The sequence below is a fragment of the Octopus sinensis genome, linkage group LG13, assembly GCF_006345805.1.
Source record: "Octopus sinensis linkage group LG13, ASM634580v1, whole genome shotgun sequence".
NCBI classification, from domain to species: domain Eukaryota; kingdom Metazoa; phylum Mollusca; class Cephalopoda; order Octopoda; family Octopodidae; genus Octopus; species Octopus sinensis.
This window is the reverse complement of record NC_043009.1, coordinates 63,493,321-63,520,634: the sequence shown is the minus strand read 5'-3', so window position 1 is coordinate 63,520,634 and position 27,314 is coordinate 63,493,321. Positions and strand designations below refer to the sequence as shown.

At 39.5% G+C, this 27,314-nt stretch overlaps 1 protein-coding gene across 2 annotated transcripts in view; it reads right to left on the bottom strand.

The window, feature by feature from the left end:
* Positions 1–23,071, bottom strand: part of LOC115218435 (platelet-derived growth factor subunit A) — a 34,285-nt gene extending 11,214 nt beyond the window's left edge. Inside the window, exons 1-2 of one of the 2 annotated variants that reach the window (XM_029788245.2) lie at positions 22,594–23,071; positions 1,271–1,484 (exon numbers count right to left, since the gene is read on the bottom strand). In XM_029788245.2, the coding sequence (XP_029644105.1) occupies positions 1,271–1,484; positions 22,594–22,731 (352 nt within the window). In that variant the 5' untranslated portion in view covers positions 22,732–23,071. The remainder of the gene's footprint in view (positions 1–1,270; positions 1,485–22,593) is intronic. The other variant, XM_036508463.1, reaches the window with a different exon arrangement.
* Between the last annotated feature and the right edge of the window lie 4,243 nt (positions 23,072–27,314).

Below are 27,314 nucleotides of genomic sequence, written 5' to 3'. Positions count from 1 at the left end.
ATATATACGACGGGCTTCTTTCAGTTTCCGTCTACCAAATCCACTCACAAGGCTTTGGTCGGCCCGAGGCTATAGTAGAAGACACTTGCCCAAGGTGCCACGCAGTGGGACTGAACCCGGAACCATGTGGTTGGTAAACAAGCTACTTACCACACAGCCACTCCTGCGCCATATACTATTATTTTTCTCTAATATAATACACAAGCACCGGTACTCCGAAACGATGAAGGATAAATTCGACTTTGAACGCAGAACATAAAGCCGGAAGAAATGTCGCTAAGCATTTTGTCCGGCGTGCGAACGATTCTGCCGCCTTAAGAAAAAAACTATAACATGGATTGGTTTAAAATTTTGGCACAAAACCAACAAGGAAATGGTGAGTGCTAAGTTGTTTACGTAGACCCCCAAAAAGGATGAAAGGCAAAGTCGGAAGTGGAACTCGGACGTAAAGATGGATGAAATATCGCTGAGAATTTTATTCGGAGCGCTAACGATCCCGTCAGCTTACTACCTTTAAAGGTATAACAATAATGGCTTCAAATTTTGGCACAAGTTAAGTCGGTTGTATCGAGCCGAGTGCTCAGCGGAAATTATTTCATTGACCCCGAAAAGGATGACAAGCACAGTGTACTTAGGCGGAATTTGAACTCAGAACGTAAGGACGGACGAAATGCCGCTAAGTACTTTGTCCAGCGCGCTACTGTTCTGCCATTTCGCCTCATTAAAAGATCTTATTTCTTTATTGCCCACAAGGGGCTAAACATAGAGAGGACAAACAAGGACAGACAAAGGGATTAAGTCGATTATATCGACCCCAGTGTGTAACTGGTACTTAATTTATCGACCCCGAAAGGATTAAAGGCAAAGTCGACTTCGGCGAAATTTGAACTCAGAACGTAGCGCCAGACGAAATACCTATTTCTTTACTACCCACAAGGGGCTAAACACAGAGAGGACAAACAAGGACAGACAAAGGGATTAAATCGATTACATTGACTCCAGTGCGTAACTGGTACTTAATTTATCGACCCCGAAAGGATGAAAGGCAAAGTCGACCTCGGCGAAATTTGAACTCAAAACGTAGCGGCAGACGAAATACCGCTAAGCATTTCGCCCGGCATGCTAACGTTTCTGCCAGTTCGCCGCCTTAAAAGATTTATAACATGTATGTAAGATTTTTAAAAAAAAGTAAATAAGAAACAAACAAGCAATAGCATTAGTAGATAGTAAAATCAGTGAAAACTTCAAATGACAAGGGTTCAATCCTCACCTGATATAACGTCATCGTAGCCACTCATCATGCGTGGAAACCGTCCTCTGTCTGAGTATGTGCGTTCTAGCTCGTAGCCGAGTATGCGATCAATCTGCTCCCTGGTGGCGTCCTTGCCTGCAAATAGTCGTATCAACTCTCGGGCTGTGTGTGTGGTCTTGATAGCTTTCCTGAACTCAGAAATCAGTATGGAACTGAGACGAGCCGATTCCTGCATTAAACGGCAACAAAAAACAAAGAACACAAACAAAATTTTGTTCGAGCAAAAAGTGTGTGTGGGGGGCGGGGGTGGGGAGGTATGGAAAGGGAAGGTGGAGAAGTGTGGAAAGTGGTGGTGGTGGTGGTGGCGGAGTGAAAGAGCTTTTAAATAACTACGTTTACATCATCATCATCATCATCATCATCATCATCATTTCTGTGAGCATTAAATAATCAGTTTTAGTAAAATGACTTTGAACCCGGTCAACCAATAGAAATTAAAAATGAAAGCAGACTAATCCGATGGCTCTAAGCGTTAGAAAAAAGAAATCTCTCTCTTTATATATAAAGCTGAAGTTGTCTGTGTATGGCAGGTTTGGTAGCCTTCAACTAACACTGTCTCCTCCGAGACCCTGCGGGGCAAGTTGACCAAAATTGAAAGCATGATAGAAGAAGGCTTGCTCTTCCTTCTGTAGAAGAAAAAATTTAAATCGGACCATGTTAACACCAAAAATTATTTACATCAAAAAGGTGCTTTTTTTTCTATGAAAATCCCTATTTTTTACGATTTTTTGACTGCTGTGTCTCCATTTTTCCGTGTATTTCAACCAGAAAAATGTTCACTTAAAGAGAATAACAAGCTACATAATGCAAGATTTTTACTTTTCAAAAATTCCCATTCTAAAGGGTCGATTTTCAAAAATTCCAATTTTAAAGGGTCGAAACAAACCCGAGCAACGCCGGGCGATACTGCTAGTAGAAATTAAAAATGAAAGCAGATTAATCTGATGTCTCTAAGCGTTAGAAAAAAGAAATTATATATGTTATTATCTCTTTATTTCGTATATTTTCTTTTAAAATCACAATTCTATGGTGTTTAGTCAAGATGTCATCACGAGGCAATTTCTCTATATAATCATTTTTTTTTCTTAATGTTTATATATTTAATTATCGTCACTAAGATTCATTTACTCTCGTAAACTAAATTATACTCCATCGCTTTCGTCGTCGACGTCATCATGATGATGACGATTATCATTATCATCATCATCACCGTCGTCAACATCACCACCCCATTATCATCATCCTTATCATTGTCGTCGTCGTCGTCATCATCATTATCATACTTATCATCACGCCTCGTCTATCTGAGTACAAAAGGAAACTAGAGTTCCACTCTGTGTCATAACAAGTCCTTTTTTTTGTTTTGTTTTGTTTTGTTTTGTTTTGTTTTGTTTTCTTCGGTTTATTCTGTATCAAACAAAACAAAAGGACAAATGATTTGATAAGAAAAGTTAACAAACAACAAATAAAACCAGCTCGGATTTCGTTTCGCAAAGGATTGAATTTTGGCCAGTTGAACAGAGTGTAACGTATTTAAACCGTTTGGCCCCGAAAGAAGTTGTCTTCGGTAAGATTTCATAGTAAAACATTAGCGTTAATTACCGCCATGACATCGAGTGCAGTACTCTGCCGCCATAACTTCCCTGAACAATTCTTCCTTACACAATGAGAACGAAGACAGCTGAGTGTGGTTTCTAGTTGTCGTTCATTGCAGGTAGCGAAGATTTGTGATTAGGCTGTTCAGCTTACAATCGTAAGGTCGTGAATTCGATTCCCGGTGACGCGTTGTGTCCTTGGGCAAGACACTTTATTTTGCGCTTCTCCAGTTCCCTCAGCTGGCCAAAATGAGTAGGCTCTCTATTTCAAAGGGGCCAGTCTTGTCACATTCTGTGTCACACTGAATCTCCCTAATAACTACATTAAGAGCGTTGTTGTTGCTTGTTCCTTCTCGAGCCACGCCTGGCTCATAAGGGCCGGTTTCCCGGTTTCCTTGGCGTATAGGTTCCCCACCTGGACGGGACGCCGGTCCGTCACAGGTGAGCTGCAAGATGCAGGAGGAAAGAGTGAGAGAAAGTTGTGGCGAAAGAGTCAGCAGAAGTTCGCCATTACCTTCTGCCGGAGCCGCGTGGAGCTTAGGTGTTTTCGCTCATAAACACACATATCGCCCGGTCTGAGATTCGAACCCGTGATCCCTTGCCCGCGAGTCCGCTGCTCTAACCACTAGGTCATGTGCCTCCACACATTAAGAGTGTGCATGTCTGTGGAGTGCTCTGTCACTTGCACATTAATTTTATGACCAAGCTGTTCCACTGATCGGATCAATTGGAACCCTCATCACCCTAACTGACAGTGTCAGGGTTCTTTTTTTGCCCCCAAGTCAGCGCACAACGTCAGATCTATGGTGAACAGTATTCGAGCCACGTCTATACAACTTGTTTTTCAGTGGTAGTGTTTCTTGCACAATACAACCCTTTGATTTTCCTTGAAGACAAGTAAGATGCTCTTTGAGAAAGATTTGGCTGCTATTTTAAGTAAAAAAGAAGTGACCACTTATAGGTTCTCCCTCCTTCGTTGACCAGTGATTGGTACCACGGTGGCCACCAATTGTGATATAACTTACCAATGGGCAAATATTTCACTGCAATGCAGGGCTGAGTTCGATCCTTATCATGAGCAATGTGGCCTGATTAACATTCCATTTAAAGAATCACATATCCTTTATCGCGAAACGTAACAAAAACCAAAAGTAAGAACCGATTTTTATAGCCCTTTTAGTTTCGGAACACAAGCTCAGGGACAGGGGTTGCAAGCGTTACCCCTAAAATGTTTTTTGGTGGAGTGGGACAATGAAAATGCTTTGAACATCTTGGGTTGGACCTGGGTTTGAACCCACTCAGCAAACTTAAGAACACAAATATAAACTTTGATCATTTTCAAGGTAGGCTAATCACAAATTGTACATTCATATTTTCCACGAATGATAAAATCGAAAGCAACTCCGACTCGCGAACTCGGTTTTACAGAAGTTTGACTCGTCTCCTTAAAGTTTAATCTAAACATCTAAGTTAGGTAATGATTTGTAACATTGGAACAAGGCAACATATTTGGGGCGGGCCACAGTCGATTAAAATGTCCCTCAGTATGTCACTATTCCTTATTTTATTAGTCCTAGTCTTTCCCAGTGGAATAAACATCGAAATAATAAACCAGTTTTTGCCTAAATAAACTAGAATACTGAACAAAAGGCTTGCGTAAAGGCCATATATTTACAAGGTATAAAGGCAGTGAGATGGAAGAAATGTTTGCATGCCGGGCAAAATGCTTAGCGGCATTTCGCCCGTCGCTACGTACTGAGTTCAAATTCCACCGATGTTGACTTTGCCTTTCATTCTTTCGGGATCGATAAAATAAGCACCTGTTGAGCACTGGGATTGGTGAAACCGACCCCCCCCCAACACTCCGAAATTGTTGGCCTTGTACCATAATTTGAAACCAATAATTTTACAAGATTTTGCAGCACATATAGAAAATGAATTTATAGTTCCTTAATGTGCCGTACGTAGTACACCTTTTGAATGTGCCAGTGTGCCGCAAGTACAACCCTTAACTCCAAGCAATAAGTATTGACGAAAGAAAAGAAAACGCTATGATCAATCTATTCGTCCATCTTTTTTTTTCATTTTTCTTACATTCCTAAAACCCTAACATATTTTACATTGAAAAAAAACAGAAGCCCAATAACAACAAAAGCTCGGGATAGTTAAGGCAGGAAATTGATATTTTATGAATTACATGTTTTTTCTTCTGTTTTTCTTCTTTTTTTTTCTCGGGGGGTACTAGTAAGGTGAAGGAAATTGAAATAGAGCTGAAAATCAAAACAATCTCGACTTTGATTCCCAGCTCGCCTCTGCCATTTATCACCACTCAAACTAAACTGAATCAGGAAGAGGTTAAACAGGGAAACTAGCTCTTTACTTTTCCACAACCACTTTTGTTTATTCTGCAATGTATTCTGTTATTTTTCTGGCGGAATGGATGCTTGTCATTGAAGATAAGGAAATCTTAATAAATGTAGCTCAGGGAAATTAAAATAAAATCTGTTCCAGGAATAGTTGTTATTGTTAAAAGTAGACAAATGATAATTTTGTCAGATGTGGACAGCGTCATGTTGAAACGCGCTCTGGGTTGGCGATGAAGTTTTGCTGACAGCTGGGGATTATAGGGGTCAGTCCTATTAAACATGATTACCCTCAAAGGGGATTTACTCTTCAAGCCAGAAGTGCAATATAAAGGAGAACAGAATAAAATTAGATGAGTGAAACGACAAAATATCATGATTAATCAGAAATAAATATGGAGGCGAAATGAAAATGTAAAGAGAAAAAGAAAAAAAAGGAAAAAAAAAACGAAGACTAACCAACAGGAATCGCGGCAGATTACAAGGAAATGGTATTGTAATTCCTTTTTAGGATTTTACTCTGATTGGTGAGCAATTGAAGTCTATACTTATGACTAAACATTCGTTGTTTATAGAAAGGCTGGTTGAATAATTGACATCAATGTTAAAATATTGGTTTCAAATTTTGACGAAAGATTAGCAGCTTCGGGGGGGGGGTCGGGGGGCTAGTCAATTACATCAACTTCAGTGTTCGACTGGTACTTATTTTATTGACCCCGAAAGGATGAAAGGCAAAGTCGACCTCAGCTGAATTTGAACTCAGAACTTAATGACGGTCGAAATGCCGCTAAGCATTTTGCCTGGAATGTTAACGATTCTGCCAGCCAGCTCGCTGCCTTACATCAATGTTGAATACTAAAGTATGGTTTTTAACATATTCTTTTTTTTTTTTTTGTCTCTGTTCAAAGTTTATTTCAAGGAAGTGGATGCGGAAATGACGTTCATGCACTTTTTAAGGTTACTTTGAGACGAAAGTCAAGGTTTGAAACCAAATCGCAATCTTCACTCACCAAACACCATCCATACCTCTTGCACTAAAACGAGTGAAATTTTTCATCCAAGAGATATCGATTCTTCATTTCTACATGTGTTTGTCAGAGGAGGAACAACAATGCCAAAGACCTTTTTGAGGGACTCCTACAAAAAGGAAGGAAACAACCCCCTCCTAACAATCCCCAAAAGATTATTAGAAAATAGAATGAGATGGTCATGATTGGAACGCTTAAAACCCAAACTGAAGCCAAAGAAGTTTATTTTCATAAAACAAATATAGGCGACGAACGGCTCCAATTTTTATAGGAATAATTTTTTTATCATTTTTAAATCCAGTTCTCATTTTGTAGATCCAAGAACAAGGAAAGATATTTTCGACTCTGGCAAAATCTGAAATCCAGCCTTAGTGGGAAAAAACTAACTTCTAAATGTATATTAGGAATATTGATGCGCAGTCATGTTTGATATCCCCAATTACTTGACAGTGCGATTGTTAAGATCAGCACTTGGTTGCTGAGGCTCTTGTCAAAGGATGGTAGACAGTCTCATTCCCTATTGAAGAGGGTCTTAAGAGTGGAGCTTAACAACGAATGCGTCTTTCCAACAATCCCATTTTTATGTTGCACAAATATGGAATTTGACGAAAGACCCCAAGAAATCAAGCTTAGAAGAGCTGACGAAAGTGTTATGCTTAGCACAAAGTAGGAAGAAAATAAAACAACGAAATCAAGTTCGTAAAATCACAGAAATAGAGTTAGGGCGGACGTTCTAGAAGAAGACAGAATGGTAATAATGAAAGTTTGCAAAAGAAAGAGTGGTCGAAAATGAAGAAAATGGAGGAAGGACCGGGATAGATTTAACAATAATTTGAGATCGAGTAACCAAATTCGAATGTTATGAGAATAAAAGTGAAGGCCTTTACTTAGCAGTGGGAGAGTAATAGCCGATTCGATTGATTGATTACTGTAGCAAAACTCATTGAACCATCGGTAAAAATATAACCTATTTTAAAATGAATTTGATGTTTCGATCTTCTTTATGTTTTTCTCATTTGGCCAATTAAGAGATAGTCTTAACGGTTGCACGTGACAGCTATGTACTTTCTACGGCGATTCCTATCAACTACACACTAAGAATATACAAGTGGAACTAAGTACAATTACATGTCTTCGCTGGAATTTATACAATACAAACATTGAAAAAATATATTCAATGCCATTAGAACTAGTTTGAAGGAAATATTCCATGTTTGTTTTTTTTTTTCTAAACTTTTGTCCCCGGGGTATCAATTAGGGAGATGCTTGACAGATAAGTTATTATAAACAACTTTGTGTGTTTCTTTCGTATTTTGTCTCTCCGGTTGATACGTGCCCAACCAGGCACACATTACAAATAGTTTTAACCAATCGCTTTCTGTATATATAATGCGTCTCATACGTATAAGGCAACAGAAAACGTTTTAAGGCTGAAAACTGAAATTCTGCCATTTTCTGGTGGCCATCTTATATTGTAATATTTTATGTCAGTATTAACAAAGAAGAAAGAGAACAAACAAAAAAAAAATAGAAAAAAGAAAAAGGAAACGAGTCTGACTGAGCTGTAGTTCTCGTTGTCTACAGAACTCTATGTAGTGAGACACAGTATATTGACAAAGCTTTTTCACAAGGCTCTTTGCCTAATAATACTGCTTCACGAGCCCTTGACAAGAGACACTACTTCTGAGGACTTTTAACACCGCTTCGTAGGACCCTGCTTCGAAAAACTCAATCTATTAACACTGGTTCACAACACTCTATCTAATGTAACTGACTCTCAGAACGCTACCTAGAGGCACTACTTCTTCACAAGACATTACCGAGTGACTTCCGCCCAGATTCCCAGCTCCGGGAGAATTCGCAGACTAGAAAACAGGTGCTACAGACATTAACTTCTTGGGATGCTATCGTTATTATTATTAGACACATTTCATTGAAGCGAAGTAGATAGAGTAAATAAACTTTGTCAGACTGGTCAAGCTGGGCCGTCATTAAGTCATTAAATCAGCGGAGACATGTCTCTAACATGTTCCCCCCCCCCATCACCTACCGCACACGCTCACTAAAACTATAGAGACAGGCCCATCACCAGATTTTGGTGCCTGGGGTGGCGGTGGTGGTGGTGATATGGAATATTCTGGGTGGGCACTAATTTGTAATAATGCTAAAGTGGAGTTTTCAAATAAGTGTATCACTGTAAATCTGAGGGGTCACCATTGAATAGTGGAGGGGTGGCAGTTCCGGCCAGTTCACCCCCTTAGCGACGGGCATATGTAGAGACGTTGAAGAAGGCGAAATCTAATGGATATTTTCTTTCAAGAAGGAGGCAGGGCAGTGCCGTCCGTTTACCCCCTTAACGACGGGCATATGTAGAGACGTTGAAGAAGGCGAAATCTAATGGATATTTCTTCAAGAAGGAGGCAGGGCGTGCCGTCCGTTTACCCCCTTAACGACGGGCATATGTAGAGACGTTGAAGAAGGCGAAATCTAATGGATATTTTCTTTCAAGAAGGAGGCAGGGCAGTGCCGTCCGTTTACCCCCTTAACGACGGGCATATGTAGAGACGTTGAAGAAGGCGAAATCTAATGGATATTTTCTTTCAAGAAGGAGGCAGGGCAGTGCCGTCCGTTTACCCCCTTAACGACGGCATATGTAGAGACGTTGAAGAAGCGAATCTAATGGATATTTTCTTTCAAGAAGGAGGCAGGCAGTGCCGTCCGTTTACCCCCTTAACGACGGGATATGTAGAGACGTTGAAGAAGGCGAAATCTAATGGATATTTTCTTTCAAGAAGGAGGCAGGGCAGTGCCGTCCGTTTACCCCCTTAACGACGGGCATATGTAGAGACGTTGAAGAAGGCGAAATCTAATGGATATTTTCTTTCAAGAAGGAGGCAGGGCAGTGCCGTCCGTTTACCCCCTTAACGACGGGCATATGTAGAGACGTTGAAGAAGGCGAAATCTGATGAACATTTTCTTTCTGGAGGAGAAAAACCGAGCGTTATTTAATACATGGGCTTTTGACAAGGACCCACTCCAAATCAGATGCTATAACAAGAAGAAAAAAATGTAGACTTGGCAATTCAAGAATAAAAACAAAAATAACAAATAACAAATATAGGCGTAGACGTGGCTGTGTGGTAAGAAGCCTGCTTCTCAACCACATGGTTCCGGGTTCAACCTCACTGCTTAACACTTAGGATAAATGTCTTCTACTATTGCGTCAGGTCAATCAAAGCTTTGTGAGTGGATGTGGTAGAAAGAAACTGAAAGAAGTCCATGGTATATATATATATATATATATATTTATTATATAGAAGGAGCTTCTACAGGACTAGAACTGTTTCATTCAAGAGAAATCTTCAGGAAGCTAGTTAACAAGAATTGTATTGGCATTTATAAATTTAGGCAGGTTTAATTAAATTAAAATAAATTAATTTTAAACCTGCCTAAATGTATAAATGCCAATACAATTCTTGTTAACTAGCTTCCTGAAGATTTCTCTTGAATGAAACAGTTCTAGTCCTGTAGAAGCTCCTTCTATATAATAAATTAATTTTACTCTGCTATGTATTGAGTACCTTATTTACTGTGGTTAACCCCGAATCACCCGGGACCTACATATATATATATATATATATATATATATATATATATAAATGAAGTTAAACGCAGGTGTTATTCAAATTCTTTTACTTCCGACACATGTTTCGAAGATATCACTGGTATTATTCTAAAGGAGTAAAATGGTGTAAAACAATGTAATCTTCTATTCAGGGAAGTGAAGAAATGAAACTCGTCAATAAGACATTTTAACAGAAAATGATGGATATGTATAGTGATTAACTGATTGTTAATTAAGATTGTTTAAAAAAAAACGTTATTGGTTATAACGTCAGAGGTAGCCTAGAGAAAGAGGAGGGATAAAGAAAAGAAAAACTAAATAAATGAGAAGTATATGACTATATGTATATTAAATAAAACCATATAAACTTGGAAAAATATACATTCACGTGCATATATACACATACACACACAAACACACGCAGACGCATGTATATATGTACATATCTGTGTGTGTGTGTGTGTGTGTGTGTGTGTGTGTGTATGTATGTGTGTGTGTGTGTGTGTGTGTATGTGTGTGTGTACTTGTTCCCAATCATTGTTGGCTGGTTTCGGTCCCTGTAACTTAGCAGTTCGACAAAAAACCGATAGAATAAGCACCAGGCTTAAAAAAAAAGTCCTGGGGTTGATTTGTTCGGCTAAAAGACACTTCAAGGCGTTGCACCAGCATGGCCGCAGTCAAATGACTGAAACAAGTAAAGGATGAGGAAACAAGATGAAATTGTGGGTGAAAGGAAACAGATTGACATGCCTGAGAAATAGCTTATCTTTAGTGATTAAGATGTAATTAATTATGGGGCGCTGGTGTCACATTAATTCATTAAACTCTAATCACATTTATTACATTTTCGTGCAAGTCCAGTGATACAGAGTGCTTAGCTAGTGTCCCATGTCTGTCTTAGATAGATTACGAGTGTAAGGAAGAGAGAGAGAGAGAGAGAGAGAGAGAGGGGCGGGTGGAGAGAGAGAGTATCATTAAATGGGAATGAGTGAATGGGAGAAAGAAGAGAGAGAGGGGCTCAAAGAGAGAAGGAGAGGGAGAGAGTGGATAAGCTACGACGCTAGAACAGAGAACATTTTTTTCTCCTCCTCCTCCCCCTCCTCCTCACGAAACGTTAGTCTCTGTTTCGTCTGACGTCAGACCAACAGATACACCTCTTCTGTTTATATTTTCACATCCGATTCACTTCGACTCACATCATCATCATCATCATCATCATTAGCTAATGGTTTGCTATTTCTGGAGATTATCCTTGAACAGAAATTTCATTTCAGCCTCCTCTCCTTCACACACACACACACACACCCGAGAACTTCCATCATATTTCATTCATTTGTTGATTCATATTTTAATGAATGTCTTCTTTATCTTGTCTCAGCATCTCTTTGTCTCCCTGTTGGTGATTCTGTTCTGTTGCTATCGTATCTGCTTGTCTGTCTCCGTGCCTGTCTGTCTGTCTATCCATCCATCCATCCATCCATCCATCCATCTATCTATCTATCTATCTATCTATCTATCTATTATCTATCTATCTATCTATCTATCAATCTATATATCTATCCATCTATTTTTATGCATACTTTCACGTGCATAGACCTAGATACACCCTCCCATGATATATATATATATGTATATATATATATATATATATATATATACATACACACACGTGTGTGTGTGTATCTATGTATATGTATATGTGTATATAAATATGTATGTATATATATGAATGCGTATATGTCTGTATATACATACACATACAAACCTACATATATATATAGGTATGTATATCTACATACATGCATACATATATATATATAGCTAGATAAGTAGATTATACACATATACATAGATGCCCACGCACACACTGATAAACACATATACACAGATATATATATATGCATATATAATATATATACAATAAAGGTTTCAAAATACAACTTCCGTTAGAGATTGTAAACGTATTCTGACTAAACTGGACAACAGCAAAAAAAAAAATTACCAGTTCTGAAAGCTAGACCAAACATACCATCATCATCCATACCGTGCTTTATCATCAATGGAATCCAGCCAGAGGAATATCATATTCTTGAGTCTACCTTAGTTATTTTCTTTTTCGAGTAAGATGTACTTTTATGTCCGTCTAGCGATTTGTGAGGCTTGAAGTTGCGGAGGCGCGTTCATGGCAGACATGTTTGTTATCAGTAGTCGCCGAAGCTGTAACCCAAACATCATTTAATTGGCATTTCGTGTTGGGTAGGCAGATTAAGAACGTCAAAGATATCCTACGTGCGTTTGGAGTATGCGCAGTTACGATGGGAGGGAGAGGAGAGAGAGAAAGAGAAAGAGAAAGAGAAAGAGAGAGAGGGGGATTGAAATACAGAGAGCGGGAGGACGGGCAAAGGAAGAGCATGTTTGGAAAAGAAAGAGCGGGAAAGAGAGAGAAAGAGAAGGGAGAGGAAGAGATAGAGAGACGAGATAGAGAGAGAAAGAGACAGAGAAATTGAGAGAGACGGAAAGAAAGGGTGAGGAGGAGAATGGGAAAGGGGGAGAGAAAGAGGATGAGAATGAGTAAGAATAACGATGTCATTATATATATATAGGCGCAGGAGTGGCTGTGTGGTAAGTAGCTTGTTTACCAACCACATGGTTCCGGGTTCAGTCCCACTGTGTGGTATCTTGGGCAGGTGTCTTCTGCTATAGCCTCGGGCCGACCAAAGCCCTGTGAGTGAATTTGGTAGACGGAAACTGAAAGAAGCCCGTCGTATATACATATATATATGTTTGTGTGTCTGTGTTTGTCCCCCCCCCCCATGGCCGCAGTCAAATGACTGAAACAAATAAAAGAGTAAAAGAGCATGTATGTATGTATATATATGCGTCATGTGTGGTGTTCGCTGAACATAGGTAGAGTGGGAAGAACTGGAATTTGGGAGACATATTTTTTACAAATTTGTCTGTCTAGTCCTGGGGTCTCGCATTTGTTGTCGGTGAATGGTCAGTCTATTGCTTAGAGTAAGCTTTATTTGACCTATGTACTCTTCATTACATCCTTGACGTTTGACAGCATATATCAAATTCCTTGAAGAACATGAAAAGTGATTTTTTATAGAATTTTTTAATATATATATATATATATATGTTTGTTTATATATATATATACATATTCCATTAGATCAAAAACAAGTACTCCATCCAGTGAGATATAAATATGTACATATATATATAAATATAAATAAAATTTAATAAAGTATTATTACCATTAAAATAATAATAATAATAATAATAGTAGTAGTAGTAGTAGTAGTATAGTAGTAGTAGTAGTAGTAGTAGTAGTAGTAGTAGTAGTAGTAATAATAATAATAATGAAGTGGTCAGCAAGTTTAACCTATATAGGTTAAATACACAAATAAAGTAGGGTACCTGCTTGCTAGAAAAAGGAGTTAATACTCCAATCCACAAATTTCTCACTATTAAAAAAAAACACGTGCGGTGAAGTAGACTTTACCTTGTATAAACCACAAAGCAAGAACAGATATTTTGGTATTAATTGATTTTTACCTTTTGTACGTTAGTACTTAAGGATCGTCAGCCAAACTTACTGTATTCATCTACCTTTCAAAATATTCATTGCATTACACCGTACGCATTTGTTCACCTGAACGCCCCCCCCCCCCGCAACATTCAAAAACGAACATAAAGTGAGTCAGTACAATGTAAAATTTAATAAAGTATTATTACCATTATTAGAATAATAATAATACTAATATTAAAGTGGCTAGCAGGTTTAACGTATGCAGGTAAAATACACAAATATATAAAGTCGGGTACCGGAATACCACCAAACGCACAAAAAGTGAAACCAATTGATACCAAAATACCTGTTCTTGCTTTGTGGTTTGTATACGATAAAGTCTACCTTTTATCATATCCATTGCATTCCCTCTGTTTCTTAATAGTGAGAAATTTGTGGATTTGGAGTATTAACACCTTTTTCTAGCAAGTGGTATTCTAGTACCCTTATATATATATATATTATATATATATATATATATATATATATATATATATATATATATATATATATATATATATATACTAGCAGTATCGCCCGGCATTGCTCGGGTTTGTTTTCTTTTCGACCCTTTAGAATTGGAATTTTTGAAAAGTAAAAATTTTGCATTATGTAGTTTGTTATTCTCCTTAAGTGAACATATTTCTGCGTGAAATACACCGAAAAATGGCGACACAGCAGTCAAAAATTGTAAAAAATAGGCATTTTCATAGAAAAAAAAGCACCTTTTTGATGTAAATAATTTGAATTTTTTCTTCTACTGAATGAAGAGCAAGCCTTCTTCTATCATACTCTCAATTTTGGTCAACTTGCGCCGCAGGGTCTCGGAGGAGATAGTGTTAATTGAAGGCTACCAAATCTACCACACACAGACAACTTCAGCTTTATATATATATATATATATACATATGTATCAGAATGTTGAGAGTTGTAATCGCTAGCGGGATAAGTTCTTATTGTAAACCTTACTGTTGCGTTTTATACGGGACATAGCATACAATCTACGTGTTTCTGATTGGTCGCAAGGGCAATTTGACTGCACAAAAGGAAGTGGTACTACGTTTTTGATTGTCCCTATGATTGCACAATGATTTTTCTCTGCAGAATTTTAAGACTGAGAAAAAATGCTCAAGGCCTACAGTGTTGTTTAAGAGTAGTTTTGATGGTACTCGAGGGGTGTTCGTTTCAAAAGTTCAACGACATATGATCTGTAAGAGAGGCTGCTGTAATAGCTGTTTTACTTCCCTCACCTGATGGCAGTAACAGAGCATTGATAAGCGTTTATATTCGTGAAGAGAACCAAATAGCCTATTGGGAATAATAAGCGAGAAGACGCGTCATATAAAATAAATATTGTTTATTTAATGGTATTTCGTTAAACGTAAGACAGGAGCAATTCGTTATGGTTAATTTGGAGAACCAGAAATCAAGGATTTAGGTGTACATTCGCAGTTATCGTTCTCGGTTATCATATCAGATTTACAATCAACTTTTAAACTTTCAGGTGTTCGGCCAACTGGACAACCTATTTATTGAATTAACATTCGAAGAAACCGAATATTCCACAGACACTTGAACTCTTAACGTCATTCTCCCGTAGAATCAACGTGGCACATTTTTGACTAGGCTGGACCTTCAGATTATAGGTACATTCCATCAAACGGGTATCCACAGTTTCTGTCTCACCAAATTCGATCACAAGGCTTAGGTCGTCCACAGGTTGTGACAAATGCATTTTTTCTAGATACCAGTCAGTAGGATTGAATCTGGGGCTTGAATGGTAGTGAAGTGGGCTTCGTAATTGCTTAGCCATTTCTGCCAAGTAAGTAATGTCTGAAACACAAATTCGATTCTTGATTGCAGTATATCTCTCTACTTCACACCTTCGGTTTCTGGTCATAGTAAAAACCCTGGATCTATTTCGACTCAACCAAGCTGATCAACGTCTGGTTCTTGACCAGAAAAAAGACACACCTTGTCACGTTCACTTCTGGGTATAGTACAAAATCAGAATATAGATAAATCATGTCGAACTGCCTGTCTTCTGGCTATAATACAAAGCCAGGCTATTGATAATCTCGGTCAAGCTGTCTCTCTGGTTATAGTCTAAGGCGATAATGGAGATAATTAGTTGAATTTTTTAGATTCTGGCTATAGTTCAAAGCCAACACATTCGTAATCCCAGTAAAGCTGTCTGGCTTCTGGCTATAGTGCAAAGAAGCCAAGGCATACATAGACATAAGTCAACGAAGAAGTCTCTACCTGGCCGTTCGACTCGCAAGAAATAACAGCCAAACCCAACTTGGTACGACATAATACCTTCCCATCTTAAAATTAGAAAGATGTATTAGATAATATACGCTATCGCTTAAAACAACAACAACAACAAAAAAATAGAATGGTTACTTTGGAATGACCTTTAATTAAACGTTTTCCCCGAAGCGGAATGACCAGGGGCGAAACAACAACATCAACAACAACAGCAACAAAAACTACTACTACTACTACAACAACAACAACAAAAATACAACAACTACTACTACTACTACTACTACTACTACTACTACTACTACATGGTAGTTACTGCCAGGCTATTTAAAGTCCAACCACTTCAGCATTCACCAAAGGATCCACTCACTGTTTTTAGAATAGAAAAAGAATTCTAATGGAAACCAATTGAAATTCGCTGATTTGACAGTTTAATTCCAGCCTACCTTTTTTGTCTTTAATCGAAAAGATTTATAAGACATGCCCCCCCCCCCAACACAGTATTCCCTCCACACAGTCAATCTTTAGTCACACACGTGCCAATTATGCATAACATACACATCACACACAAAATTATTCACACACACACAAACACACACACACACACGTACTAAACTTCCCCCATCCACATCACACATTGATAGCTTTTTGTTTTCTCTTCCGATGTGACAAAAATGGCGGAGCACCGGGTAAAGTGCTTCAAAATATTTTAACTTCCTCTTCCTGCGTTCTGAGTTCAAACGGTGTCAAGGTTGATTTTGAGTTTTTATCCGACAGGGATCGATAAAATAAATAATAGGCGCAGGCGTACATGTGTGGTAAAAAGCTTTCTTTCCAACCACGTGGTTCCGGGTTCAGTCCCACTGAGTGGCACCTTGGGCAAGTGTCTTCTACTACAGCCTCAGGCCAACCAAAGCCTTGTGAGTAGATTTGGTAGACGGAAACTGAAAGAAGCCCATCGTACATACATACATACATACATATATATATATATATTTACGGAGATGTACTTGCATAGCAAGTGACCTGATCTGAGATCGTGTGCTGGAAGGAAAACAATTGCAGCGTGGAAGGTGTTTATAAGGCATTCAAGAAACACACAAAAACCGTTAGATTCACTTCAACATTTTAATTTAATTTGCCAAAATATTTTCTTCGCTTTAAGATCGCAAACTGTTCACTGACAAAAATCCGTGCTGCATCACGGAATTTTGTCACTGAACAGAGATGCAGCATAAGGCACAAGGTCTGAAATTTCGGTGGAGGGCGATAATCGATAACATCGGCCCCAGTGTTTTTACTGGTACTTAATTTATTGACCCCGAAAGGATGAAAGGCAAAGTCGACCTCGGCGGAATTTAAACTCACAACGTTGCAACAGGCGAAATCCCGCTAAGCATTTCGTCCATCGTGCTAACGATTCTTTTCTACTCTAGGCACAAGGCCCGAAATTTTGGGGAGGGGATTAAGTCGATTACATCGACCCCAGTGCGTAACTGGTACTTACTTTATCGACCCCGAAAGGATAAAAGGCAAAATCGACCTCGGCGGAATTTGAACTCAGAACATAAAGACAGACGAAATACCTATTTCTTTACTATCCACAAGGGGCTAAACACAGAGAGGACAAACAAGGACAGACAAACGGTTTAAGTCGATTATATTAACCCCATTGCGTAACTGGTACTTAATTTATCGATCCCGAAAGGATGAAAGGCAAAGTCGACCTCGGCGGAATTTGAACTCAGAACGTAGTGGCAGACGAAATACAGCTAAGCATCTCGCCCGGCGTGCTAACGTTTCTGCCAGCTCCCCACCGCCTTCCTTGAGCCTACAATAGAAAAGATTATCCCTGTTACCATTAAGGTGGCGGGCTGGGAGAATCGTTAGCACGTCAGACAAATCGCTTAGCGGCATTTCTCTGGAGTCTTTACATTCTGAGTTCAAATCCCACCTAGGCCAACTTTGCCTTTCATCGAAAAAATAAAGCACCAGTCAGGACCTGTGGTCGATTTGCCCCTCCTTGAAATCCCTTACCTTGTGCCAAAATTTGAAATCTTTATTACTGTGAATGCTTTTTCTTTCTTATGAAACCCACAACGTCTGCCACCTTCCATTTCACTGAGGACTTAATATCTGGTCCATATCAAATTTCAAGGATTGATCCTCGTTTCCGGCTATTTTCCCTTATATTTGAGCAAAGCTTGAGTACCAAAACGTCCTCCATTTCTAACAGCCCTGCCTCTATTTCCTCTTCCTCTTCGTTCCCCATCCTTCGTCTCTCACATCTTTCTTTTCTTCGACTTTTCCTCATCATCTTCCACTCTCTTCTTCACCGTCATCGTACTGTCTCGCTGCCACCAACCACGAGTATCACCCACTCACCTCATCTCCTTCCCACACCTCCCTCCTCCTCTGCTACAACCATTAACATACTCTCACTCCCACCACCACTAGTACCTCCCCACGACTAGACTTCACTATACCCTCCTCCTACAACCACCCTTGCGTCTCTCCCTCCTACTCTCACCAATTTCCCAATTATCCCATTTCCGTTCCTTCCCGACAACTTTTACTTCGTCTTTAACGAGAGTTTAAGAAATCTTAACTTGAATGACATCCCAGTTTCCCACCCTTTCATCTCTTCCGATGCTTCATACACCCCAATTACATACATACATGCATACTACATACATACATACATACATACATACATACATATAACACTCACTCACACACACACGTATGTACATGAATACATACTTATATAATAATGTACACACGTACTCAGGGACATATACAAATATATGGACCTATACATACTTACATAATACATACTTATATAATCATGTACGCATGTACACACGGACACGTATACATATATATAGATCTATATTTTTACGATTGCACACACTCTTCACACATATACACATCCACATCATCTCAAACCAACTAATTCTGACATCCGTGACCAGAATGCTTGATTAATTCACTTGGATTTAATTTGTTAATGGCATTTGGTGTTGCTGTTGGTGTTGTTGTCTCAAATAGTCCAATCGTGGTTCCCAAGTGACACTAGCTGCCTCACCAATCGATTCCATTCTTTAATTGAAGTCGGCGACTCATTAGATTTACTCCAAACTGGAAGACCGGCCAATATTTTATGGAACATTAAAGGCGGTGGGGAGCTGGCAGAAACGTTAGCACGCCGGGCGAAGTGCGTAGCCGTATTTCGTCTGCCGCTACGTTCTGAGTTCAAATTCCTCCGAGGTCGACTTTGCCTTTCATCCTTTCGGGGTCGATTAAATAAGTACCAGTTACGCACCGAGGTCGATATAATCGACTTAATCCGTGTGTCTGTCCTTGTTTGTCCTCTCTGTGTTTAGCCCCTTGTGGGTAGTAAAGAAATAGATATAATCGACTTAATCCGTGAGTCTGTCCTTGTTTGTCCTCTCTGTGTTTAGCCTCTTGTGGGCAGTAAAGAAATAGAAATAAGTTTTTCATCTGCCGCTACGTTCAGAGTTCAAATTCCTCCGAGGTCGACTTTGCCTTTCATCCTTTCGTGATCGATTAAATAAGTACCAGTTACGCACCGAGGTCGATATAATCGACTTAATCCGTGAGTCTGTCCTTGTTTGTCCTCTCTGTGTGTGGCCCCTTGTGGGTAGTAAAGAAATAAAAATAGGTATTTCGTCTGCCGCTATGTTCTGAGTTCAAATTCCTCCGAGGTCGACTTTGCCTTTCACCCTTTCGGGGTCGATTAAATAAGTACCAGTTACGCACTGGGGTCGATATAATCGACTTAATCCGTGTGTCTGTCCTTGTTTGTCCTCTCTGTGTGTGGCCCCTTGTGGGTAGTAAAGAAATAAAAATAGGTATTTCGTCTGCCGCTATGTTCTGAGTTCAAATTCCGACGAGGTCGACTTTTGCCTTTCATCCTTTCGGGTTCGATGAAATAAGTACCAGTTGAACACTGGGGTCGATGTAATCCACTCCTCCACACCTCCCCCGAGTTGCCTTTGTGGCAAAAATTTGAAATAATTATTAGAGATTACATAAAGATATTAAAATATTTTAAATATTGTGGAAGTATAAACAATTTATTGAACGCAAATTTTAACAGCAAAATCTTACATGGATCCCCAAGGGGCATATTAACCCCGGCTGAGTACTCCTACCAGTATCAGATTATCATTTATTTGACTCGACAATCAAGGACAAAACTCCACAAACCCTCAGTGGGGTTTAGACAGAGGTCGACCTTTATTTAAACTGATACGGCAACATCTGTTCTTTAATATTTCAAGCTAATAAGTTAGGTGAAATGAAAAAATAAAAAAAGACTCTTAGCAGGTGTGGCTGTGTGGTAAGGAGCTTGCTTCCCAACCACATACTTCCCGGTTCAGTCCTACTATGTGGCACTTTGGGTAAGTTTCTTCTACAATAATGTCGGGCCGACTAAAACCTAGTGAGCGGATTTGATAGACGGAAACTGAAAGAAGCCCGTCATGTGTGTGCGTGTGTATGTGTGTGTGAGTGTTTGTGTCTGTATTTGTCCCCCACCGCCGCTTGATAACCGGTGTTAGTGTGTTTACGTCCCAGTAACTTAGCGGTTCAGCAAAAGCGACCGATAGATTAAGTACCAGACTTTAAAAAATAGTACTGGGGTCGATTCATACGACAGAAATTTCTTAAAGGCGGTGCCCCAGCATGGTCACAGTCTAATGACAGAAACAAGTAAAAGATAAAAGAAATAAAAAAGCAAACACGAACCAAGTTGCATAAAATATTGAATGCTTTCGTTTCAAGTCAAGGCTGTACCACAAAGAAGTGTTAAGTTACTCATTTATCGTCTGCAGATCTGCGTCACGAACAATTGATCGTCTGGTTAGTCCAAACTCCACATGCAAATTGTACATTACACTGCTTGATATATATATCAACATACATGAGGATCCTGCCCAGTCAAATGACTGGTGAATGTTCGGTCAATAGATGCGTGGACAGACTCGGTGACTGTTATTTCTTCTCTCTATTCTCTGCTATATAACGGTCACCGTTCCCGTGACCTTTCTGATTGTCTATCATTCTCTCCTAAAACTAAGACAGACCTACCAGCGCTACTTTGTATCATCATCTACACCAGCGATTCTCAACCATTTTATTTTTTTTTTACCTAAGGATCCCTTTGATTCTCGTTTTTCTCGGGTGGGCCCTCATACCCATTCGATAGTTAAAAGAATCCTATTATATTTTATAATTAAAAATTATTAGGTACTATATGAAAAAAAATTGTTAAGCTATTTTGCGTATTTGCGTATGACTAACTTATTACATATAAATATTAACGACAAAAGTTTTATATGGAGCTCCAAGGGTCAGTGACCCTGGTTGAGGACCACTGGGCGAAACATAACCAAACGGTTAAGAAATTTGCTTCGTAATTACGAAAGTTTTGGTTTTCATTCCACTGAATTAGACCCTGAATGCTTCATACTAGAACGTCAGATCGGCCCAAGTTATGAGAGCGAAATTAGGTTGAGGAAAACTGAGGGAACCAGCCCCAGATCAGCTATGAACTATGAACCTGAAATTCATAATTCAAAGGATCAGATTTATCGTACACTGTGTCACGCTCAAATTCTGCTTCAGAATTAGGTTAAGGGTATAGTTGTTTCAGAAATACTCAGCCACTTAGATTATAATCCAATGAGTTGACTGAACAACTGGGAATCAACAAAAGACCCATTTACATTTTCGGGTGAGGAAAACGCGTCCTATAGTGGTTTGTTATGTGCATACCATTCTCCTGTCCGTTTATGTGAACCGGTTGATAGGCCATATGGGACTTAACAAATTGTCTACAGCTCAGCAGTTTGCATTGTTGGTGGATATTACAAAAGAGGACAGTGTGCTGGACGAATTTATAAGATAGAAGAGGCTGGTTTTGTTTTCTCTTTTCATCGAGGTCATTATTATTTTCCAATTGAAGTAGTCTAGCTTTTCATCCTTCCTTCACATCTGTTAATCAATCACTTCCTCCTCTCTTTCTTTCTTCTTTCTTTTTCTTTCTTTCTTTCTTTCTTTCTTTCTTTCTTTCTTTCTTTCTTTCTTTCTTTCTTTCTCTGCACATACACACACAGAGAATTCCAAACATGTAGCAGAGTTTATTCATTTGATGCTAATCAGACTTTCAAGTCATAAGTGATCCTTCGAGCAACATGTGGCACAAAATTCTGAATAGCGACGGAGTGAACCACCAGCTTTGAACGAACACACACACACACACACACACACACACGCACACACACACATACACACACACACACACACACACACACACACACACACCACACACACACAGACTTAACATACATACATGCATACGTACGTACGTATGTATGTAATCCAGATGTTTACGATACTTGATGGGCATAAAAAGAACGTTCGTTGACGTTCATTGGCGTTAGGAAGGGCATCAAGCTGTAGAAACTCTGCCAGATCAAGATTGAAACCTGGTGCAGGCATCTGGTTTGCCAGCCCTCCGTCAAACCGTCCAACCCATGCTAGCATGGAAAGCGGACGTTAAACGATGATGAGGATGATGATGATGATGATGATGATGAAAATGATGTTGACGTATGCATGATAACAGTAATAACAATAATGTTGATGCTGCTGCTGATGATGATGATGATGATGATGATCATAAATGTGAAGAGGATACTGACAACAAATGACCAAAAAGGACTGGACAAAAGGGGCAAGAAATCAAACATCAACATTTTTTAGTCAAAACAAACAACTGAGGTGAGAGAAGAGACTTACCAACTGGTGTGATGGGTGATATGTGTTGTTAGCCTGTTTCAACTGACCTCCGTTACCCACTGATTGATTCTTTATTGCTGAATAGGTTACTCCAACCCAAATTATTAAAACTAATAGCAACACACCCAAACGTAACATTTTGGATTTACAGAACAGCGTGCCAATATTTCGGCCAAGTCTGTGAGGGAAACAGTGATGATTTCTCTCTGAAGTACTCCTTTCGTATTCGGATGCTCTTCTGCTATTTTTGTCTGAGTAACTCCTCTCGAATTGAGATACGTCTCTGCTATTAAATATCGATGAATTTGTTGGGTTGTGAACAAGTGTAACCCTTGTTTTGCTTGACGGAATTTCGCGACTAACACTTCCGGTGCTGCCACTTCGACTAGAACACGTGTCGCTGACACCGCTTGAGTGCCTGCACTGGTCTCTGGGAAAGGTTATAACTGCTTGATTTTTACATAGATGTGTTCTGCAAAAAAAAAAGGACAAAGACAGAATTAACTATTGATGAAGTATATCATGGCAAGAGAGGAGATTAAGAGAGAGAGGGAGGGGAGAGGGAAAGAGAGAAAGCGAAAGAGAGAGAGAGTGAGAGAGAAAGTGGAAGAGAGAGGGACTGAAGGAGAGAGGGAGTGAAAGAGAGAGAGAGAGAGAGCAAACTATTAATTTATTTTAAAAAGATATTGGCTTCTTTTTGGGCATCTGTCACACACACACATATATATACACACAAGCGCGCGCACACACACGTATACACACGCACACATATATATACACACATAAGCGCACACACACGTACACACACACACATATATATACATACATAGACAGGTGTCTATGTATGTATATATATATATATATATATATATATATAGAGAGAGAGAGAGAGAGAGGGAGATAAACAGAGAGACAGATAGATATATAGAGAGAGTGACAGATAGACAGGTATATATATATATATATACACACACAAAAATATATCAAATAGCTGCAAATTAGAATACAAAGGATCCGAAAGATCCCGCGAATTATTGATCAGTTTATGAATATATTAGGAAGATGATAGAATTTCTCATAAGTACCATGGTACAACAGATCGAATTATGAAGATAACAGCCAGTTTGCTTTTAACTCAAATTTTACAGTTTATACACTGTTTTATCTGCTGCTATTTATCTGCACATAATTTTTTTGTTTTTATAAAACCATAACACACATTTTGCGTCTCTATATTCACATAAGAACCTAGAATTTCTTTGTACACCTTCATATTGGGCGTGTGGATGATTTAATGCGTGTATATATGGTTATTAGTATTGGTTTCCAATTTTGGCACGAGGCTAGTAATTCCAGGGGAGGAGACTAGTCGATCACATCGACCTCACTGCACAATTGGTACTTATTTTATCGATCTCGAAAGGGATGAAGTGTACAGTCGACCTCGACGGAATTTGAACTCAGAATGTAGCAAGAGACGAAATGTCACTAAGCATTTTTTCCCGGCGTGCTAACGATTCTGCCATCTCGCCGTTATCAGTAGTCGTTTCTGCTATAGACACAAGGCCAGAAATTTTGGGGGAGGGTGCCAGTCGATTAGATCGACCCCAATATGCAACTGGTACTTAATTTATCGATCCCGACAGAATGAAAGGCAAAGTCGGCTTTGGTGAATTTGAACTCAGAACGTAAAGACAGACGAAATACCCATTTCTTTACTACCCACAAGGGGCTAAACACAGAGGGGACAAACAAGGACAGACAAACGGATTAAGTCGATTATATCGACTCCAGTGAGTAACTGGTACTTATTTAATCGACCCCGAAAGGATGAAAGGCAAAGTCGACCTCGGCGGAATTTGAACTCAGAACGTAACGGCAGACGAAACACCGCTAAGCATTTCGCCCGGCGTGCTAACGTTTCTGCCATCTCGCCGCCTTATACATGGTTATCAGTATTACTCAATCGGAACTAGTGGTCTCGTAAAATCTGTCCGGTGTATAACTACACGCCAGTAAGTTGGTGGAGGAGTGTGGCCACGTGGTTAGGGCATCCGGCTCATGGTCGTAAGGTCGTGAGTTCGATTGCTAGCAGCGCGTTGTGTCCTTGAGCAAGACATTTTATTTCACATTCCTTCAGTCCACTCAGCTGGAAAAAATCAGTTGTATCTGTATTTCAAAGGGGCCAGCCTTGTCACACTTTGTGCCACGCTGAAGCTCCCTGAGAACTACATTAAGGGTACGCATGTCTGTGGAGTGCTCAGCCGCTTGCGCGTTAATTTTATGAGCAAGCTGCTTCGTTGATCGGATCCACTGAAATCCTCGTCGTCGAAACCAGTTTTATTTATCTATTTATTAATAGGTTGAAAGGTACAACTGAACATCTGATATCGGTTACAGTTTCGGAACTGTGCTTAATTATACCCTAATCCCCTGTCACAGTTGCCATTCATCATAACACAGTGATATGGGTGTTCTTGAAGGTCCCTAAGAGCGAATATGAACCCCTTGTCACAGCTCCTTGAAAATAGTTTGAGCTCACTTTTGTGGTTTCGGTTCCAGTTCTACTGCGCGGCAACTAAGGAAAATATCTTTTATTCTCTCCCCGGGATCACCATTTCCTTGTGAGTGAATTTGAAAAACGGAAACTGCGTGGAAGCCCATAATATTGTGTGCTTGTTTGTTTCTGTGTGTATGCGTGTGTGTGTGTGTGTGTGTGTGTGTCTGTCCATCACTGTTTGACAACCTGTGTTGGTTATGTTTCCGTAACGTAGCGGTTCGGCATAGAGATCGATAGAATAAAATCTAGCTTTGAAAAAAGAAAAAGTACTGTGGTCGATTTCTTTGACTAAATCTTTTAAGGCGGTGCTCCAGGGTGGCCGCAGTCCAATGACTGATGCAAGTAAAAGGCAACAGGCGAACATATATAACTCGTTATGAAAATCTTTATCTGAAGTCAGACCAAGCAGGCACCCCACCCCCACCTATCCCCATTACCACACCATTCAATAGTAGGAAAGCAATCTCCAACGTCACCACCACCACCGCTACCACTACTACTACTACCACCACCACCACCACCACCACCACCACTACTACTATTACTACTACAACTACTATTATCACTACCACCACCACCACTACTACTACCACCATCACCACCACCACCACTACTGCTACTACTACCGCCACCACCACCACCACCACCACCACCTCTACTACAACTACTACTACTACTACAAACAACAACAACAACAACAACTAAAACAACAACAACAACAACAGCAGCAGCAGCAATCTCCATCGCCGTCTATCGGCAGATCTCTCATCTGAACGTCGGCGACCCTATTTACAACCACCACCATCGCTGACGACCATTACACAGTTTTTAATCAAGGATAGCGACGCGAAGCCGAAGATGGCCGGCAACGACACGGAGACCATGTTTAAAAATAGCATTTCAAGACTATCAGAAACGATCTGTCTCCTTCCAGTTCCAGGATATCTTGTGGCCGGAGTTAAATATCTCTTAACATAAACGGTTGCGGCTTCATTAGAATAACATAATACCGGACCTGTCTTTCGTATCGATGTCATTTACATAATTGTGCAAGCGATGTTATCTGCGTTATCGCTCTCTGCATCGCGGTGAATTATGGAGTTAAAACAGCATATGCGCATGCGTCCAATGTCCATACAAGCAGGTTTTTTTTTTTGATGAAATTTGTTTATATATGCGTGCCTGTGAACATTATATGAATTGCGTTGTGCAAAGTGAGTATGAATGTATATATGAATACAGAAGTGCGTATATGAGGTATACCATGCATATACATATTAGAGAGGAGACAGAAAGGGGAGGAGGAGGACGAGACGAGGAAGAAGAAGAAGAAGAAGAAGAAGAAGAAGAAGAAGAAGGAGAGGAGGAGGAGGAGGAGGAGGAGGAGAAGAAGAAGAAGAAGAAGAAGAGAAGAAGAAGAAGAAGAAGGAGGAGGAGGAGGAGAAGAAGAAGAAGAAGAAGAAGAAGAAGAAGAAGGTTTTATTTTCTTTTTATAACTGCATTAACCCGACTATCGGTTGTTCAAAGTGTCGTAGCTTTCGAAAGAGGCCACTCTGCTGGTTAGGCGAGTAGGCCAACTCCCCCACAGAACAGAACTCCAATCAGTCGCGGTCCGTTACTCATTACATAATATCATATATATATATATATAATATTATATATATATATATATAACACACATACATACATACATACATACACACACACGCGCGCGTACACACACACACACACACACACACACACACACACACACACACACATATATATATATATATATATGAAGTTAATCCAAACATGAAAACACAAAGAGAAAACACAACACGCGAGGACGTGGAACAAGTATAGTGTTACTGGACGCTCAGGAAAAGAAAGTAAGAAGGACGATTTAACGTTTCGAGCGGAGCTCTTCGTCAGAAACATAGGAAAAGGAAAGATCCAAAGAAGGGAAGACGAAGCAAAAAAAATCGCCAATGATACACACGCGGTCACAAATATATATAACATACATATTTATATATATATATATATATATATATATATATATATAATATATATATTATCTATATATATATTTATCTATATAGAAGGAGCTTCTACAGGACTAGAACTGTTTTCATTCAAGAGAAATCTCTTGAATGAAACAGTTCTAGTCTGTAGAAGC